The sequence below is a fragment of the Bemisia tabaci genome, chromosome 9 (assembly GCF_918797505.1).
Source record: "Bemisia tabaci chromosome 9, PGI_BMITA_v3".
Lineage (NCBI taxonomy): Eukaryota > Metazoa > Arthropoda > Insecta > Hemiptera > Aleyrodidae > Bemisia > Bemisia tabaci.
In genome coordinates, this window is record NC_092801.1 from 38,327,825 (window position 1) to 38,349,423 (window position 21,599).

The 21,599-nt window shown below is 40.9% G+C and overlaps 1 protein-coding gene across 1 annotated transcript; it reads right to left on the reverse strand.

Annotated features, from left to right (window-relative positions):
* Window positions 1-1,204: 1,204 nt before the first annotated feature.
* Window positions 1,205-20,059, reverse strand: LOC109034283 (uncharacterized). The gene has a single exon (XM_072304698.1). The coding sequence runs from the start codon at window positions 19,104-19,106 to the stop codon at window positions 17,289-17,291; it is 1,818 nt and encodes a 605-aa protein (XP_072160799.1). The 5' UTR covers window positions 19,107-20,059; the 3' UTR covers window positions 1,205-17,288.
* Between the last annotated feature and the right edge of the window lie 1,540 nt (window positions 20,060-21,599).

Here is a 21,599-nt window from a genome sequence, read left to right on the forward strand (position 1 = left end):
TTCCAAGAGTAAGCGAATCACAGAGGTAATATTTTAATTTTTTCCTCCTTTAATATCACTAATAAGAGTGCGAAACTATTTTATTAGAAACTTAATTGTTGGCTACCGCTTCAAGTGAGGACAATTATGCGCTATCTCACGCTACTTGACATGACAAGATGTGAAAGTTCTGAGTCAAAATACGCCGCACCTATTTCATTAATTACTGGGCAGTTTTTGGACAAACCTAACCCAGAGTTGACGTACCAGTGTTATAAAATTTTGAAAATAACTTGCCAGCGCTTTTGACTGTGTTTCTTTTTTTAAATGATTAATATATTCAATCCTCCTTTCACAAATATAGTTAACCTCTCCCTCTACTTTTACTAATATATTAACTTTGTGGTGATAATATAGTGCATATGACAATCAAAAAAATATACCTACGGATTTTTTCTTGATTCTAGTTCACTTTGGATAGGACCTCAGTATTAGAAGTTGCCAAATTTCATAAAACAAAATGTTTCTTTTCCTGAAAAGGTGTAATATTTTTCCTTGCCATTTTCAGGAGCACTATATGATATCGCGAGGAAAATACTTCAAAAAGTTTTGAGAAAAACATTTCCAACTTCTCTCGAATAAGAATATTTCATCGGAAGAAAAAGAATCTTCGAATACTCATTCAACGTTTTTCTATAGTGCCTACCTAAGGAAAAACGTCGTATGAGCCTTCAGACATTGCCAAATTTCCTTCGATAAAAACCAAATTTACAGGAGAACTTGTGAATATTTTTTTCTAAAATTTCCAGACAATTTTGGACAGAATTTAATCTAAAATATCTGTATCTGAAAATTTCAAGGAGAAATATGCATCGCATAACTCAAAAATACATGTTTCATTCGGGGATATTTGGCAACTCTCGAATGTTCATACGGCATTCTTCCTTAGCATGGCAACATAGTACATACGGCAGTAAAGTGAATATTACTATCGAGGATTTTAATCCCTTCATTGGGAGAGTATTTTAAAATGTTGAGAGTTTTTTTTATTATCATACGTATTGTTAGATATCGTACTGTGGTAATTTTGCCAGTTTTTTAGAGCTAAACCCACCAACAATATAATATGTTTTTATGATATGAGAAGAAATATACTTGTATATGTATATATGAAATATGCGAATGACTTCTGAATTTGAGCTTCAGGTTAAAGAAAAGGACATGGTTTAACAATTCAATTTTTATTAACAAAAATGGTAGCAAAATTCAGTTTACAAAAGATTTATACAATAAAAAGAATTTCTCAATAACAATAACACATTTCGATACAAAAAGAAGTTTACAAGAATTTACACGGAATTTGTTGAGAACTAAGACTAAACAGAGAAGTTTGAAGGAGTAAACTACGTAGGAACCAAAAACGCTAAACTAAGTACTACAGTTCAGGATATATTCACAGTTCTGAAAAGGTCATACCGAGGTCAAACTTGTCGAACTTTTTGAGCGTTGGTCGATTCATGATTCTGATTCATGCTCAACCTTGAGGCGTACGACCGGTGACAAAGCGTGAATCATCAGATATCGAATTTTTCCCATTTGAGGCTACGTTAAAAAATCGATTGGTGACATGCTCGTTGGAACATCCTGATAATCGATTCTTTTCATAGGTTCATATGAGAGATCGACCTATCGTGGAACACGATGTACGACCGGAAATGCTCACGCCGCACAGTGGAACGAGTCAGTGGGAGAGGTCGGACACGAAATTTTTGACGAAAACTGCAAATATTGGTGTCTATTTTGTCACATTTTGCATGTCAAGGAGTGCTTTAGGAAGAAAATTTCATGAAAAACCCAATGGAACCACTTTTAGAACCTCAGAGTTTTGTTTAAACGGAGTTAAAAGCGTTTGAAGTTTCCAAATTTTGTCCGACCTCTCCTATTGCCTCGATCCACCGTGCGCCGTTCGACACGTAAGTCCTCGGTACAGCCAATTCGATGGACGGAACTAATTATTACGTCTTTAATTTTAAGTAATTATCACAAAGAAAAAGGGAAGAATTTTGATTGACAGGTGCAGAGGTAAGTAATAAGATGTATGTTTTGATCCTCCGCCGTTTTATTTTATGCCTAACGAATAAGTACCTTAGTACTCAAGTGTGTAAATAATGAGACAATTCAGAAACAAAGAGAGGCTTATGGATATTAAAGTAAGTCGTCATAAGCGCGCTCTTGCAATTTGATGTTACTTTTGTGAAAAGGAGTTATAAAGACGGATTATTGCAAAGGTGCTCCTGCTCTTATTCCAACGTTACGAAAATAGTAATGATAGCTAATTTTTTTGAGGGTGGCATTTTGGCTCTTCTCCTCACAGAAATATAGGCGCCATGAGTCAAAACTTAGTGAATTTGGCACATCAGAGTTAATTTATTGTCAAATGGATTAGAACTAATGGATAAGAGCTTACGATAAATTTTAAAGCTACACAAATTTCCCAATTTTTAATTTTTTTTAAAAAAAATTATCATTTGCTGAAGTAAAAAGGGGGATTGAAAGATGGCAACAACGTTGAATTCTAAGAATGGATACTGTAGGGCCATTTCCTAGCTATTTTTGAACCAAAACTCAGGTTTCGAACTTTGAATATTCATCATTGGCATAAAACGTATCATCGATCCTCGGACGAAATAACGTAACTCCATTTTAACATGACCGAATTTTCGTTCAAAATTTGTAATTTTACTCGAAAACTATTCGAATTTTTTTTGTTGAAAATTACACACATTTTTCCAGAGATTACCATGAAACCTTGGCGACATTTTTGGTAACCATCCCGCACTATCATTTTCAAATTTGTATGTGAGAGAAATAATGTTTTAAGTTGAACATATCATCACAGAATGGTGGTGCGCCCCTTCTTCTGAGAAACGACGAAATGAAGAATTGAAGTAAAAAGTGACTTATCCATTCGGGCATGAACTTGAGACCCATGAAAATTCATGTTTCACAGAGCTCATGTCAGGACGGATATAGTTCCTTTCGATTTAAACGCGTGCGAGGTGACATATGAGGAAACATTCGTTACAAATCCAACGGAGGAGGAAATCATTGCGAATTTTAAATATTTCCTCTTCAACTTGACACCACCGTGAGGAAGTTTCTTGCCATCTATGAACAAACCGTCCATGACGGCAGAGCACATCCCAGCGCCTATAATCGCCGAAAATGGCCTGCTCAAACCATGCAATCTCACTATTATACTCCAGTAATGGTACTGATAATTGTGGCGACAGATTCACCATTCGGAGCCGAATAAATTGTTAACTGTTCGCAGGTCTTCCCTCTCCGTGGCATTGTAGCCAAACTACACCCGTAAAACGACAAACGCTCCGTTCGGAAATCGTTGCAGATAGGCTACTTTTAAAAACTCCGCGATACTACGAAGGCAGTTGCCAACTGGCACCTCGTTTAGGAATTTCAATGAGAAAAAGAGGATTTTCTGGTACCTATCTGACAACCTCGCGTTGGCTGCTGGGAGCTGTGTACGGCCACATTCTTGTCTTTTTTTCCCCGGCGTGAAAATACCGTGGGTAAGGGCCTCGTACGGCCACGATCTGAGGGGAAGGGGGGTTGGTAAAGGGTTCGGGAATTAGACCTCCCAATCGCAGGAATCTGGACAAAAAAATACGAGCACCGGATTAAACGCTCCCAAGTGCCAAAACGATTCTTGAACGCGCTGAACGAAAATTCGAAGAGAGGGATTCAAAGCATCCTAAACGCCATGAGAAATTGCTAAAATTAAGCAGGGTATTCCAATCCTGCAAAAAAAATCTTAATGCTTTCATCGCTTGAACTTTTAACCGAGAGAATTTCCTCAAAATTTAAACCTCAATTTGAGGAGGTGAAATGTTATCCTTGGACAACTAGATTCCTATCGAATAAGTGAGACAGCGGCATTTTATACTGGCGCACAGTGGATCGAGTGAATTAGAGAGGTCGGACATGAAAGTTTTCACCAAATAACTGCAAATTTTGATGTTTATTTTGTCAAAATTTAAACCGTAAGGGGTGGTTTTGGAAGAGAATTTCATGAGAAAACCAGTAAAACCACTTACAGAACCTCAAAGTTTTGTATAAATGGAGTTATAAGCGTTTAAAGTTTCCAAATTTTGTCCGACCTCTCCTATTGACTCGATTCATTGTGTGGCGTGGCGTGCTCTGCGATCGATCGGCCATTCAAACCTATGCGAAAGGATCGATAAGCAGGATATTTGCAACGAACACTTTAATAATCGATTCTTTACCACAGCTTCAAATGGGAAAACATTGATTATCGATCATTACGCCTCGCCAGTGGTATTTTAGCAACGTACTCAATGTCGTTTACGATGTTTTGAATTTCACCTCTTCACATGATCCGCCGCATCAATTGCATCTTTAGACAAAACAGAAGATGGAAAATTAACAGATAGCTGTTAATTTGCCCTTTTAGTTACAAATAAAATAAATGTAAACTGAAAGAAACCTCATTACTTGGTGATGATGCCCTGGAGACCAAGAAAAACAGGTCTCTCTTTGTTCCTTTTTTTTTTTAAAAAAAAAAATGGATAAGTACACTTGGGAAATTTCTTTTTAAGGCACGGTATGAGTAATCAGAAAGTAGTAATCGTAACTTGAACATAGTGGTCATTTTCTGCACAAATTGTCTTTCATACACTACATACTTTTGGCATATCCGTCAGAAAATTGTAATCAAGTTGCCAATTAATAAAGTATTAAAAATAAATTTGAATTAAATTTAAAAATATTAGTGGCATATGTTTAACAAAGAAACCAACATGCGATTAACCGCATGATCACGAACATTAATCAAGTCTAACTTAACAATAAGGAAAAAATTCTAAGGCCCAACAGAATCACGAAAATTTTGTTGAAAAAGAAACTATTTTATATACAAACTTACATTTTATAAAATAAGAGAGAGTATTCTTTGGTATGGTTTGCTACAAAAATTGTAGACTTCTCTAGTTCATATGATGTGTACATTCGCGCGCAGCTTGAGTCTCGTTACAATACTGATATTTGGATGTATTTATGCTAAAAAGAACTATGTAGCACGGAAATCCTATACCTACGTAAAAAATAAGAAGCGACAATAAAAGTATTTTTTATCGGTAACTTCAAAAACATGAAAGCTAGTGATTTCATCTAGATGGAAAATTGAACGATCTACATTCCTGTATAAAAAAGTGGTTTCAGGGTTTGAGATGAAGATTGAAAGTAAGGAGATGAATTTGTCCATCACTTTTAAAAAATCGACTGTGAAACTTCAAAAAGGCGTAACGCGTCGCTGCTAACTTCCTTTCGTGGTTCATTTTCTAAACGGTAAAATACTAAACTTCCTTTCTTAAAAACGTCCCGGGTTTTTCTGCTCCTGATGAGGCAGATTCCGTGAAAATTTCAAGCAACATTTGGCTTAATCATCTTTAAAAAAAAGAGAAAAAAAAAGAAAGCAGGAATTTAGAAACATCGCAAGCGAGAAACGCGTTTTGGCAGTTTCACCGTCCATTTAGAGGGCACAATTTGTGACAAAATTGAATCAAGGCATATTAATGAAATTCAACATATGTATAGTGTGATGCATGTTAATCAGATGAGTTGTGGTTGTGTGGGTAAATTATGATGCTATCACTCTTGTTTTGGCAAATCTTTTTCTGCTTCAATAAAAATTAGTTATTGATACAATAAACCATATATAAACCATTTGTTAACTTGTTTTGCTGCACCGGAGAAACACGATGCGTGGCGCTCGCGGTAGAGACTTGGTCAATGCTCAAAATAAAGTAAATGGTAGGGTTTTAAAAATTAAAAAAGAAAAAAATCCAAAGGAATTCATGACTATTTGTTTAATGGTCGCTTTCATCACCCTTGGACATAACGAGGTTGGAGGCACCAGTCAATTCCGGACACCGGAATTCTTCCGAAATTTTCGCACCGAACGACTTGGCAACACTACAATGTAGCTGCAGCCAATTTTCTACAGTATATTTTTATGTATTCAGACTACATAATAACACTCTACTGCGCATTTATTGATTCACCCCGATGTATTCTCCCTGTTGTCAACTTTATCCTATTTATTCTAATATATTTATTAGTATATTTATTTGTATATAGTCAAACTGAACGCCGATCCTCTACTGCGCTATGATTGGTCCGTCTCCATTTAATTATACGCTATCGCGATTTTTTTCTTCTACAATGAGTGAAGAAGAAATGACAAGAAAACTTAAAACATTGCGCCGCCAGAGAGGCAATGTTCAGGGTGCTATCACCCAATTCTTTAAGAAACTAGACGGTTGGAAGGAGAACCCGAATGCTGGAATTCTGATTTTTTGGAGCAGAGCCTGGAATCTCTCCAAAAAACAGTTCTCAAATTTGATGGAATTCAGGATGAACTTGAAGAGCTCGATGAAACAGAGATCGAGCAAAGAGAAGTTTTCACTGACCTTTTTGACAAAGCCGTCGTGCGTGCACGTAGGTACTAGCGCGATGCTGCCAAATCTCCGGATAACGGAACAAAATCCGATAGTTCCACTTCCGCGGAAAATGAATCAACTTCCTTGATTTCAGTTAAACTGCCAACTATAACACTACCTAGCTATGATGGGTCCCTGGAAGGATGGGCTTCATTCTTCGACATATTCACCACTTTAAATGATCAGAACCCGAAACTTACAGCCGTAAAAAAGCTATACTATTTGAAGACTGCGATGACTGGTAAAGCTGCGGATTTCCTTACCAATTTTAAAACAACTGATGACAACTACCGATTGGCCCTGGATCTTTTAAAAGACACATTTAATCGTCCACGACGCACCTTACGTCAGCACTATGCTAATTTACGTGATTATCCAAAACTTCAGAAGGATACCCCAACGACGTTAGGAAACTTAGTTGATTTTTTTAAAGTCAATTTAAGAGCAATGAAAAACTTAGACACTCCGATTGATCAATGGAGTGTTCCCTTGATCGACTTGATTTTGACTAAAATTGATGAGAAAACAGCTTATGAGTGGGAATTAAAATTAACTGATGATAAAATGCCAACCCGCCAGCCCTCTGGAGCCATGAATTGTCCACACAGCAGGCTTTCCGTAGATACACATACATTGGCAGTTGAGGAGACTCCACTTCATAACACTATATGCGTATTCGACTTGTTGGGATCTTCTCGCAGTACGTGCAAGAGTTACAGTGAATCTGCTAAGACATGCAGAGCTCACTAATCTGAACTATATTGTGAAATGGATACCTCTTCTCGAGCCTGAGGAGTTGCTTCTTAACGACTTAGCAAAGCACATGACTAAAATAGCATGTACATGTGCAAAACAGAGGGCTGTAGGAAAATGGGCTCCCTGGATGAAGCTACTGCTGCCAAATGAGACTGACAAATGAGACGGACTGCAACCCACAAGTTCCGTATGCTGTAGCTGCAGCTCTGTCCACAAAATATGGATCTACATCCAATCAGCAAATCGAGATCGGAAGTAACTCAGAGGAAACAAGCAGAATAGTAAGGCATGCCTTTTATAATTTAGAGGAGGTATGATGCAGGAGCAGGAGGCTGCATACTGAAGCTTTTCATCGGGAAAAAGTGAGCATAATCTCAGAATGCATGGATTTAATTTAGACTCTAAATTAAAAATGTTTCAGAATGAATAAAAAATAATGAATTTCGCGTTGGCATCGGCCATCGCCACCCAAAAGTTGCTCCCTTTGGTGTAAGGTCCCAGCTGCTCTGTTTCTAAATTTTACTAAAATGTCACTAATATGTTGAAAGAATCGAAAAACCTCTCCATTCACTCGTAATTAGAGTTGCGGGTGTCGGGTGAAGACGAGCATTTTATGTGAAAAAATATTATCCGGTTCTTTCGTTCCAAAATGTATGGAAAATTCTTGTGTAAAATTCAAAAATTTTACCTCTATAGCCTTGTATCCCCATTTGTTTTTTTGTATTTTAGTGTGTTTTTATTGTTGTCTAGATGTCAATATTGTCTGAATAATTTAAAGAAAAATATCGAACAGTTTCCTTGAAAATTCGAATTTTATCGAAATACGGCGACGCCTGAAGGCGCATATGGCGTTATTCCTAAAGACGGGCGCACTGATGATGGCGTCGAGTTTCAGTTGGACGTATTTCTGCCAGACGGAACTACGTGCATTAATACATGATCCCTGAGATCCATAAGTATACATGCATAACAGGGCTCACGTCATAATGCACATAGCTCTGTTTAACAGAAATAGTCGCTGCTAAGAAATTATCGTGACATTTATTCGAGCTGAATCCTCGGGGATTACGACATCCCGCGCAAATCCTTAGGTGGCGACCTGTTGCTCCGAGTCCGAGCCGAATGCTCAAGTCCGAGTCTGATGATGGATGAATGGAACGCGGTGACGTAGCCGCGCTATCGTGGGTCAAGGGAACGCTGTGCCCGCGGCTGGAGAAGGGGCCCCACGTTCGTCTCCCCCGGGTAAAAACCGCCTACGTCGCTTTGGAAGTCGCTGGCAGTTACGATGTTCTTCCGCGCCGCGGGGTAGCGCCGGTCTCCCGGGCCTTGTTGCCTCTCCTCACCGGAAAAAGAGAATCTTGAATTTGCCGCCAAGAAGTATTTCTTCTTAAACCAAGAATTTTTCTGGTTGATATACACTACTTTTTTGCTTAACCCGGACATTATTTTTCTTGTATCAAGAAAAAGTCAGCTTAAAGCAAGATAAAAAAAAATTCTTGGCGGCAAATTCAAGAATCATCGTGCTTGATCCAAGCTACTTTTTTTCAGTGGCGTGGCGTGAATTGCGATAAATCGATTCTTATGCCTATTAAACCTATGCAAAAGGGTCGATAAACAGGGTGTTCGCAGCGAACACTTTAATAATCGATTCTTTACCAGAGGTACCTTTATGTATTCTTTACCTTAGGTTTAAATGGCATGACAATCGATATATCGCAATTCACGCCACACCACTGTTTTTTTCAGTGCGGTAGTTTAAAACGCGTCAAGTTGCTCAAGTGAGCGTGAATACCTCTGCCGTGTTAGGAAAAAACGCCGTATGAGCCTTCAGGCGTTGCTGAATTTCCCCTGGAAAATGACTAATTTTCGGGAAAATTGTTGAATATTTCTCTGCCAATTTCTCAGATAATTTTGTTTGCAATTTGATCTGACATTTCTGAAAATTTTATGGAGAAATATTCATAATTTTCCTTCTAAATAAACGTTTTATCGATAGAAATTTGGCAACTCTCGAATGTTTATGCGGCGTTTTCTCTTGAGACGGCAGAACTTTATTCGCTATAAATGCAATGATCATTGGCAGTTCCAGCAAATTGACAACACTGGCTTTCCTCCATTTAAACCTATGGAAATATATCGATTCTGGAGGGGACAAGTACTCCGACAAGAATCAATTATTTTACACATGTTCAAATGGACGTAGGCCAGTGTTGCCAAATTTCTGGATCCGCCTCTGGCAATGATCTTCAACCGGAATCCCAAAGCAAAAGCATCCCTTAAAAATTACTCTTAAAACGCTGCCAAGCCACGGGGCATGTCGTCTGCCGCCGCTGGGCGTATGAGTATCTGAAAACTTCAACCCGGCGTTAATTTCGATTTTTTCCGATCAAAGCTACTAATTTAAGTTGTGGCTCTGTCGCTGTGTCATAAGTATAATCATTGTAATCATTATAGCAGTAAGTGATGTTGAAAAGTAACTCCAGCCCATGGGGACCACAGGAGTCAGCTAAGAGTGACCCGTCCACTTAAGGTTTTAATCGACTTAATTATGATAATTTAATCGACTTAATTATGATAATTTTGAAGGGGAGCCCCTTGAGGACCCTCAAAATTATCTCGCGCCAACCTGAATATTTGTTTGGGGTCAGTCTATCTCCGGCAAGGACTACATGAGTGTAAGGTTTTAATCGACTTTATTGTGCTAATTTTAAGCTTCTTCTCTTTTTTTATTATTATTTTATTTATTTGAGGTACGTGCCCGTCGTCAACCCCTCCCCCCCCAAGGGAAATATTTATTTTTTTATTCATTGTTTATATTATTTAGGTATATTCACCACTCTGTGGTACTCTATTTATACCGGCACGAACTTGGCACGTTTTTGATGCGCCGATCAGTTCGCGCTGAATGACCATCGTCTCTTTTTTTACTATTATTTCATTAATTTGAGGGACGTCAAAAACCCCCTATGGGAGTTTCATTTTTTATTTATTGTTTATTTATGTTATGTTTTTGGTGGTTCCCGTTCAATGGGAATGTCTTATGCAATTATTGCAACATTTAATTTGCCAGAAAACGAGTTCCTACAGCGTAAATTAAATTTACCCGTTAATCATTGTTTTAGACGCGAGAGACCACAGCAGCCCTTGAAGAGATGTTTTCCAACTCCGCCGGCTAAGCAGAAGGGACCTGCGAAACCGGGAGTTCGTGGCAATAGCGGGAATTCCACGCCCTTGGCTTCTCCTTTTGATAAAAAATCATTTACGCTCTCTTCGCCACGGTCGCACACAAAGTAAGTAAAACTAAACGCACAGAGATATTCTAAAAGGGAGATTTTCGAAAATTGGAAACGACAGACAAATGAAGATAAAAACGAGTGTAATTATCTCAAATTCTATATCATACGATTGTTGATCAACATTACATTCAGTTGTCATTACGTGATCCTTGTAGTATAAAATAGCAGAGGATGTTATCGATCTTTAGAGGATCTCATGAGATGGCGGTTGCTGATCAGCACTCGACATGATGTTGTTGCAGTGTAAAGAAACCCAAACTTTGGATAGAAGTCTTAGACTAGGATGAGCTACTACCAGAAAATTTGGAAACTGAATGGTTAGAATTTTGTAAGGAACTCATAGATCAAATTTCTCCACACAGAAAGCATGTGACCAAGGGAGGAGCTTTGCTCCCTTCTAGGTTTTGAGTCTGGAGGCTTCAAAGCGAGATGTTCCTTCGTAAGCGAGAGGTGCAGCGAATTGTATCATCGAACAAAGTGGTGAGAAACAGGTTCATAAATTAATTTACACACATTTTGTTGGAGATATGCAAAAATTAATCTAACAACGCAGCACAAGGACCATCCCTACTGCACCTGTTTCAGTCAGTTCAGATCCTTCTCCGTAGCTTTACGCCGTGTTTGTCTCGTTGCTGCAAAACTGAATAAATTCTATTTCCGAATTAAATTATATCTTATTAATTTCATAACCGTAATATCTTCGCGTTTAATTTACTCCGCGGCCACCATACAAAGTTCAAAAAGTTGCGCGGTAAAAGTTTGCTTCAGACTCTTCATCCAGGGCTGCCATCTTTTTTTAAGAAAATAGAATTTTTGTTGGGTATTTAACTTTAATTTTAAGTTGATTGAGTTGACTTCTGGGCTGTCTCCCCTGATTTTACTCTCTTACACGGTACGAGTGGCAGTTCGACACGATCTTCGTGTTGACACTCGTGCTGTTGAGAAATCTACTTAGTTTTTTACTAAGTTGGTCCCTCGGTAAACATCGAGAATTCGGCGACGGATTCTTCTTCATTTTTTGGTCCGTAAACATCGAGAATTCGGCGACGGATTCTTCTTCAATTTTCATGTGGAATGTTTCAATAACATTCAGGAAAACATAGAGGGTCAACTAAAAAAAGGATTGATAACTAAAAAAGAAGAAAAATCCCCGGTTAAAAATTACCAAACGGCAACAATGCTCTTTGACTACTCGCCAGGTGAGCCGAGATGTGACGCCCTTGAAAGGCATTCCTCGGGGATAACTGAATGCCTCGATGGGGGTCTAAGGGTAGGTTTTACGAACAGAAAAAAAGAACGCCTGGCCTTGAAACCACTTTCTTCTGCGTTGTGCTATACCAACAGACTCCGTCCGACGAATATATATTTTTAAAGCGCTCAGTATACACAAAATTCTAAGTGTCAATGTTCCATGTGATGATTTTGTCATTAATTTTTCTTAATTTTTAATTATTTTTCTTCCGTCATTAATTCCTAATTTAAGTATCTTTTTGGTGAGATTTCTACCGAATGACCTGATAAGTCTACCTAATGAACCTAACTACATTTCAAGTTGCCGCATTTTTCTCCCCGTTCCTCATCCCTTCGAACCTGAATCCAGCTTGTATATGATCTTGTGCATTTGTTTGTGTTTATCAACCAATTGACATTTTGTCTCATCTTGCAATTGGTCTCCTCTTTGCTTTCGCCTCTTCCCGTCCATCCCCCATCAGTGTCAGTACTTCAATTTGCGACGCACAGTGTCAGCACTTCAATTTGCGACGCGTGGAGGAGGTTATCAGAGCCCTAGACCCAGGGAGCTCACCAAAGCTGGGCCCTGGGATTATTCTTGGGGAGACTGACGATCGAGCGGCACTTGTCTACTCCTCATCCCTTCGACCCGGATTCAACCAGTGTATGATTTTGTGTGCCCTTGTATCGATCAGCAATTAGACAGTGTGTCTCATCGCAATTTTGGTCTCTTCTTGTCTTCGCCTCTTCCCGTCCATCCTCCATCAGTGCTAGCACTTCAATTTGCGACGCATAGTGTCAGAACTTCCATTTGCGACGCATAGTGTCAGCACTTCAATTTGTGACGCGTATCTGCCTGCACTTGAAGAGCGACGCCACTCTACCATTTAAGCTATACGCCATCTCACAGAAAAAAAAAAAAAAAAAAAAAAATCAGAGCGCCTTGAAACTTTCTTTCGAATTTTTCAGGATTACGAAGAACACACTCACCAAATCGCGTAGGATTTTTGCTCAATTTCTGTTAAAAACAAACGATAAGATGGACAATTAGGCAATGTTTCAGTTACGCAAATTCTGGCTAAATTCATTTAGTTTTCAGCCCCGAGTCTAAATAAAAAAAAGAAAAAAAAAAGTAATAAGAAGCGAAGGCATTTAATGGAGCAAAACGGATTTTTGTGTCATAATTATGTGCGTTTTCAAAGGAGGACACGATATTGATGTTTCGTAGGTTGAGATTCGCGCAAAACCCCGCGCAGCAATGCGGACGAGTGAATGGAGTTCAACTTAAAACCCTGAATGAGACAGGTCACAAACTACAAGCTTGTAAGGCTTCGTAATTCGAGCTCCTAAATGACAACGATTCAAGGACGTTCCGTTAACGATGACAAGATTCAGATAGAGGTGGCTTTTAGGGGTTTTTCCGTCTTGAAATGATAAAGAGCGTTGATTCCTTCCCTTTTGATTTTTTTACACAATAATCACTAAATTTTCGAAAATGGGAGATTTCCTTTGATAGGTATCATATTTATTAGGCACTGAGAAAATTTTAGAGGAATCCCTGTCTCCTCGGATATAAATCATGTTAAAATTAGAAAAAATTTCTCCCGATACTTTGAATTCATAAAAACTTGAATCAAAGCAAACATTGAAAAGAAGTCTTCAAAACAAAGTAAATTTTAGACGAGTAGTCATACCGGGTGACCCACAGAATGCAGCGTTCGACTTAACTGACCGTCGAGGTTTTTTGTTAGTTTCTATATTGTTACTTTACAAATAATTCACAATTGAGTTAAGATGTTTTGCAAAATCAGAATCAACCTAACTGCGTTCCATGTTCTTTCGTGTTTTATTTTATGAACATAGAACTAAACAACATATCGTTCGGGACTTTCTGTGAACTTTCCCAAGTAAATTCTAAGGAATATAATCCGAAAATTCCAAGTCAGAATGTTGCTCGAATTCCTGTTAAGAAAGTATAACTTAAAAGGAAATTTGGCAACATCAGACGGAGTTACGATGATTAATCCGTCCAATATGTAATCCAATCAAATGTGAGCTGGACTTTTGTCAATGACCATGATCAGTCAAGCGGGTCAGCTTCATTTTTCAAATTAATCAATTGTTAATCAATTAATAATTAATCAATTTCTCCGGCACTTGCGTCGTTCGGTATGAAAATTTGAAGAGATAAATGTTTTACATTCATGAGAGCATCTCGATGCGTAAAAAAGGAGTTTGGTAGTATCGACTTGTAGACGTTATAAAAGCAGAAAAACCAGACGCGGATCCAGCAATTTGGCAACACCGGATTTCCTCTATTCAAACCTATGCGAAATAATCGATTCTTATCGGAGCACCCGGCCCCTATAAGAATCGATACATTTCCATAGGTTTAAATAGGTTTCATAGGCTTAAATAGGTTCCATAGGTTTAGGTCGGCCGTGTAGTGGTTGTAGCGCTTCCTCTATGATCGGGAGGTCCCAGGTTCGATTCCTGGCCAGGCGACCCGAGTTTGATGGTCTCAAACAATGCACTGGAAAAAAAACACATTGGATCTAGAGTCCAGACTCTTAAAAACATCGACAAGAAAAAATACTCTTGATTCAATCAGATTTAAGCTTGAATCAAGAAACAAGCCTCTTAATTTGAGCGGATTTCCTTTTGATTTTAGCTTAAATCTGATTGAATCTAGAGTCCTTTTTCTTGTCAATGTTTTCAAGAGTTTGGACTCTAGATTCAATGTGTTTTTTTTACCAATGTGGCTTGTAGGGACGGAGGGGGGATGGGACTAAAAGCACAGTATTAGCCCTTTTTGGCTTTCTGAAGTAGTAAAAAAAAAAAAATAAAAAACAATGTTGCCAATTTGCTGGATCCGCCAATGAGAAAAACTATGATGATGGAGGAGAGTAATGGAAATGCCTTTCTTAATAAAGCAGAAAAAGAGTGGCCAAAAACAAGAGTTCGCACGCATTAATGGAGTAATTCATCAAGGCACTTCACTCAATGCGATGAGGGTAACTACCTCGATTAGGGTGCTAATTTTAACTTAAAAGAATTAGTTCAAAAAGTGATTTATATGTTTACTACAGGGTGATGCATCTTTATGACTAAATGAGTGGACTAATTTAATGCAAGCTCACTTTTTAAGGTCGTTTGCCGGCTAACGATACAATTTTTCAGCAGACGAATTCGGGACTAAGTGAAGCAAGAGAGGTGGTACATATTGGCACGAATCGTTAGTCGCTCAAGACTAGCACGACATGTTTTGACACCGAGCTTCACTGAAGCACGAGAGGGTCATTTCGCTTTCGTGAGCCATTCAGGCAGGGGCGCAAAAATCGCCTTCAAGGAGGGATGTATGCAATCTCACGACAGTCGTTTCGAGCCACTCAAATCTGGTCGGAAAAGTGCCAACACGTACGAACTTCTTTTGCCAGACGTTGCCCTTAAATTTGATATCATCAATTGAAAATGATTTCTACCGTAATTATTACATGACGAAAAATCAAATACAACCCGGCATAACGTACGAAAATGTCATCCATTTTGAACCATTTTTCATAACTACAGAAAAATGATTTTGCATCTTTTTCATCCTGGAATATATGCTGTGCTTACAGAATACTCTAACCCTGGTCACATTTTTCAGAAACTAAGTTTTCCTTTAAAATTCCTGTAGAATTTTTACTTAGTGTGTTAGAACTGGAGACAAATAAAAGAGATATCGATAATATATTTTCAGATTAACTTGCTAACTTCACAAAAAATAGATACAAAAGTTCGGCGCATCATCCCCCCAAAATATCTCACTACATTTAGAAAAATGCACCCCAAAAAAGCATTGTTACTTTTAAGGAATTTTACATTTGTCAAACGTCAAACGATGTTAGTGGACGTCAATGAGTAACATTTATGCTATTTAATCAATGAAAAAATGGATGCTCCAGAAAATCATTCGTTCACCTTCAAAGATGTTACACAGTTTGCAAAAAATGATTAAATTTGTGAATGTAAAAATGAAAAGGAAAAATATTTGTACTTCGTAAGTATGCTTATGCGCCTCTGAAACAAGATAGTCAAATCTTGTTGCAGATAGACAAAAAGTCCCAGCTAGACGAAATCAAAGCTGGCAAGAAAATGTTTTGCAAAGGCAACGAAAAAGAAAAATAGCTAAAAATTTAAATGTGAAGGAAGTCACCGTCGAATCTGAACGAACGGAAAAAATCGTAAAAATTGCAATTCTCTTTTTTCAGTGATAAGTAATACGAGGATTTCCGACTGAGGCGCTGACACACAAGCAACAAAATAAGACTGGCGAAAGCAAATTGGTGAGAGGTGAGAGGGCTTTTGAGGCTGCTTAAAGGGACGATCCTCAAAGAGAACTCAAGATCTTTTGTAATTTCTGACCTCTGAGAAGTTGGATACTAATGATTGAAACTAAGTACGTCAAGGAGGGCACGTTTCAAAATCAAGGAGCTGAGATTGATCAATAGTGGGTATTTTTAGTGGTCAGTGAATTAAGTACATTTACTCATAATTGGACGGATTTAACCGCGGTGAGCCTGCCTGCAATGGACATTACCTAATTTCTTATCATATTTCACGTTTGAACTGAAACATTCAGCAACGTTACACCTTGAAACTTTCTCTGAATTTCTCCAAAAGTATAAATAATATACTGAAGAAAATTTAAAGGCAGAATGTTGTTTAATTATCTTGAAAAAAATGAAACATGCGAGGAAATTAGGCATCGTCCGATGCAGTTCGGCTACTTCTGGCTGGAGGCCAACTCATCGGCTCCTAGACGAAGGAGCGCATCTCCATTCCAATGTTGCAAAATCTACGTACGCAACTATCAAGAGTGGCGGTAGCCACCCCCGGTCGAGGATTTAGTCACACGACAATGACCGTGCAAGACATGTCCAAAATCAAACTGATTTTTGACGATATTTAAGGGGATCACAAAATCTTTGAAATTTTCAATGTAAGATGTCCAATACTGACGTCCTAAGGAAGAGCGCCGTATGAACAGTCAAGAGTTGCCGAATTTTCTCGGCTGAAATTTTAATTTTTAAGGAAAGTTATGAATATTTTTCCTTGAAATTTTCAGGAGCTTACTAACAAAAATACGAGCAAAATTCTCTGAAAAATTGAAAGAAAATATTCATAAGTTTACCAGGGAATTATTATATTATCAAAGAAAATTTGGCAACGCCTGGAGGTTCATACGGCGTTCTTCCTTGGCACGGCAGAATGGTTTCCGAATAAGTAAAGTTTATGAAATGAAATTTGGCAACATTGAAATAAAGTTACGATCCCTCGTCCAGGAATCGTACGTTCCTCGCACCGACGTGCTTTCGCTCGCCAAACAAAAAATCGAAGTCCCTGAAACGATAACTAAAATTCCAACATCCAACAACAATACAACAACAAGGACTCCGGAGAGTCGGTCTAGATACACTTTATACATACTTTACAGCGGCGAGGCTCAGACGTTGGTGCCGTGCTCGTCTCGTTCTCGATCCCGGTAGGTCTCCTCGCTGATGGCCGACGGCGGCCGCCTCATGACCGGCGGGAGGACCGGAACACCACGCTGCCACACCCGCAGGGTCTTGGCGTCGGGTAGCGGCGGGACCGGCGGGTTCGTCGCCGGCGGGATGATCGGGAGCCCGTAGTCGGGCGGGTAGTCGGCCGCCAGGGTGTTGTGGTAGCTGAAGTCGTCCTCGGAGAGGCCGCTCACACTCAGCACGTCGCTGATGATCGGCGTCCGGTCGTCGAACCGCCGCCCGGTGTTCTTCAGGTACTCGTTCTGGGAGTTCTCCCAGAAGCCCGGGGGGTACAGGTACTCGGACGTCTGGGACTGCGACAGACTCACCGGTCGCGGGGGTGGTTTGTTCAAGGGCTTGGGGTCGTACTGGTCGTAGTAAGCCGGGTGGGTGGCTGGTGTATACGGCGGGGCTTTCACGTAGCTGATGGTGTCATGCGACATCTTCTCTTCGTCTGTCTCGTCGTCGTCCTCTTTCGACTCCTTGTCTTTCTCACCTTTATCGTCCTTTTTGATCTTGATCTCGTTGATGATTTCAGTCGCCTTCGGGAGGCGTTTGATCTTACTCATGAGGAAGGCGATGATACCCAGGATGAGGACGATCATGATGATGAGAACGAGGCTGAGGGTGTTGATGCGCCCGTCACCCAGGGCGGAGGCGCCAATGAGTCGCTTCGAGACGAAGAGTGTGAAGTTGGCTTCGGTATTGCCGGCTCGATTCTCGACGACGCAGAAATACTGCCCGGCGTCGGACTCCTCGATGTTCCGGATGATAAGCGAGGAGATCTTGTCGGTGAAGCCGTTCTCGAGGATGACGAACTTCTGGTTGAGGTTGTAGATGTAGGAGTCGTTGAAGAGGATCTTGCCGTCCTTGTACCAGGTGATGTGGCTCTCGGGGGTGGAGTGGACGCGGCAGAAGATGGTTGCGTTGCCCCGCTCGACGGCCTCGACGTAGCGGTTGTCGTACTTGACCTCCGGGCGGCAGGCGAAGTCGTCGATATGGAGCTCGGCGAAGGCCTTGTTCTGGACGCGGTCTGGTCCATCACACATCGGCGGAACAGAGTACGGTACGTTCCTCTCGTTGAGCCAGACTTTCATCCAGCGGAGGGAACAGTCGCAGAACCACGGGTTGTTGTGTAGCTCGATCCGGCGGAGCTTGTTGAGGTCCCCGATGGTGTCCGGGCCGAGGTACGTCAGCTGGTTGTCGTTCATCTTGAGCGTGTCCAGGGCGACGATCTCCTGGAAGGACTTGGGCGAGACGACTTTGATCTGGCAGTTGGAGAGGTCCAGCTTCAGGAGGTTCGGCACCAGGTGGAAGGCGAAGGAGTCGATCTTCTGGATGGGGTTCTTGGCGAGGGAGAGCTCGCGGAGGTAGGGCGTGTCCTGGAACGTCGAGGACGGCACGTAGGTCAACAGGTTGTTGGTCAGGTCCAACTCGACCAGGTTCGTGAGGCCTCGGAGAGAGTGGGCGTCGACCTGACCGAGCCGGCAACTCCGCAGGAAGAGCTTCTGCAAGTTGAGTAAGTTCGTCCGCATGAACGTGTCGCGGGGGAGGATTTGGAGGTTGTTCCCGGACATGTCTAAGACTTGCGTCTCACTCTCGATACCTTCGGGGATGGTGATCAACCCCCTGTCGATACATTCGACTGTTCTTTTCCCGCTCTTCCATTTGCAGGAACACACGGACGGGCAGTATCCGGGGCTGGCCCTGATTTCGTGCACGACCAAGAGGACGGTGAGGGTTACGTAAGCTAAGTGCATCGTGCAGGTCGCCGTATCCTAAATCCGTGACATGGGATGTCCCGCGCTGCGATAATCCAAGAAAGTCACTCCGAAGAGGGAAAAAACACTCCACGGACACGGAACCTTTTACCGCGCACAAAAAATATGACACGACGGGGGAAACACTACATCCCGCGAATGGGGTTTTACGAGCTCGCGAGTGAACTTTTCGCCGAAAACCCGCGTTTATTTCGAGGGCGCACAGTTAATAAAATTTATCGCTTGACCCGCCGAGGAGAAAACAAACCGCGGTCGTAAACTTTCTTCACTCCGACGAGGGCATGACTCTCGGTCGTGCGTTCCGAAAAAAAATCGGCGACGAAAAAAAATGAGAACTTTCGATACGGAACTTTAACAACGTATAAAATTCAAGCACCACACACAATTAACCGCGACACAATATTTGAAGATCAGAGTAAATATTTCCACAGATCCAGCGCACTCATAGGTAGCGTGACGCAGAAACCGGATCGATAACCGCACATGAATCACTAGAGGTATTCCACACACAGAGGGAACGCGGAATTTTTTTTTTTTTTTTTTTCCAACTCGTTCACGGAAAGCGAATCGATTATACTGCTTTGAAGTTCGGAAATCGGTTTAGAGCGATATAGCGGACGACGCGACGTTCCACGAGCTCAGACCTGAACGGACTGACTCGACGGTGGGCACGGCTGGCGTACTCGACTCGAGTCCCGCGGTGAGGCTTCTCGCCACGTCGCGCGATCGGGCGTTTTACCGGCGTTTACCTTCACGCTAATTCAAAACAACATATACGTATAGGGAATCGTCATTGGGTTACGCGGTTTGGCCGGCGGTGGGTGGGGGCTCGGCGAAAGCGGGCAAACATGTTTCGGTTGGCCCTCAACCGTGACCGGAGCGAGAGAGAGGGCCGCGCCGGAGTGAGACGGCGCGAGAGAGGAACCGTTCTTTGTGAATGAGGCACCTTTTCTTGTAACACTGGTAGCGAGACGGCCATCTTCTTTCGGTGTTTCCTACGTTGGACATTACACCCATCAGTCTTTCGCTCCTCTCGCACTGCCCCCCCCCCTCCTCCCCGGGCACCGCGCCCTCCCCCGCTTCGGCGTCCGGCCGCGGTTGCCAAGTCGTGTGATCACGAACTTGAACTCTGAGTCGGTCGCGGGAACCGGGATAAGGCCGCTCGTGTTGGGGATTTACGCAATACGCTAGGATCGTAGCCGCGGTTAGTCATAGGTATTTAGACACCTTAAAGTTCTACACTGAATAAAAAAATCTCGGTGTATTTACCAAGAAAAGGGTAAAATTACCAAGAATTCAGGGTTCGGAGAGTTTAAAAACGAGCCTGCATACTACCGTGCTATGCACTGAAAAAAAATCTCGGTGTGTTTACTAAGAAAAGGGTAAAATTACCAAGAATTCAGGGTTCTATTTGATCCCAGTTTTTACTCGGTAAAATAACCATTTATGGAATTGGTAATTTTACAGAGAAATCTCGGTAAAATTAATGAACTTCCTCGGTAATTTTACTGGACCTTGGTAAACACGCCAATATTTTTTATCGACTGTGGAAGAATTACCGAGATAAAATGGCAAAGTTACCGGGAATTGATTACCAATAAAAGTGGTATTCTTACCTGAAAAAAAGTAAAAATACCGGTTTTTAGGTAAGCTTACCAGTCTGCCTTGGTAAAATTACCAATAATTGGTAAAAAAAAGTGAGATGGTAAAGGTACCAACGGACCTCGGTAAAGACGCCGATAATTTTTTTTCAGTGTAAGGATCGTATACCTCTGAAAATTTTGAAGACGAATAAATCGATAACTAAGGTGCGAAACCTCGTATCTGCTTGCGCTGTTTCGAAATCTCAGCGCCGATTCCATTTTTCCTCACAGAAGTAATTCAATTGTATACTTTGAAATTTTTACAAAATAATCTACTGAAAGACCAAAACGCATTTTTTCGGCGTTTTTGACGCTCCTGCCCCTCTCGCAACGGTTTTGTGACGTGAGGCTCTATCCTTTAACACGTAAAAAGAAAATGGTGTAACGCTTACCTTGAGCCTCCCTTATAGCGCTATTTAATTCATGAGCGGCCCTTAATAGAGAGAAAAATTAGAGGAAGTTCGCAAGTTTCTCGAAGAAAAGTAAGGAATGACCGAAAGTTTGCGACGTGTCAATTGAAGATACGTAGTTTCGCACTTTGGGCATTTGAAAAGGGGAGCGGGGCTTCATCCACATGCAGATACAAAATTTTCAGTCGGGCGATTTTTTTCAAGTGCAATTAAACGAAACTGGGTGTAATTCATTCGTACAATGCAGTTTTTTTGACCGTCGGAAAATTAACAATGTCGCGATAAAAATCAGTTTGAGTGAATCGCATCGGCACAGCAAGTAACGTTGGAATTGAGTTAAGATGCAAATAAAACAGGTTAAGTGCCTTCAGTTAATATAGCATGCAACGTACATTTCATTCTAACGCCTGGAAGCAACT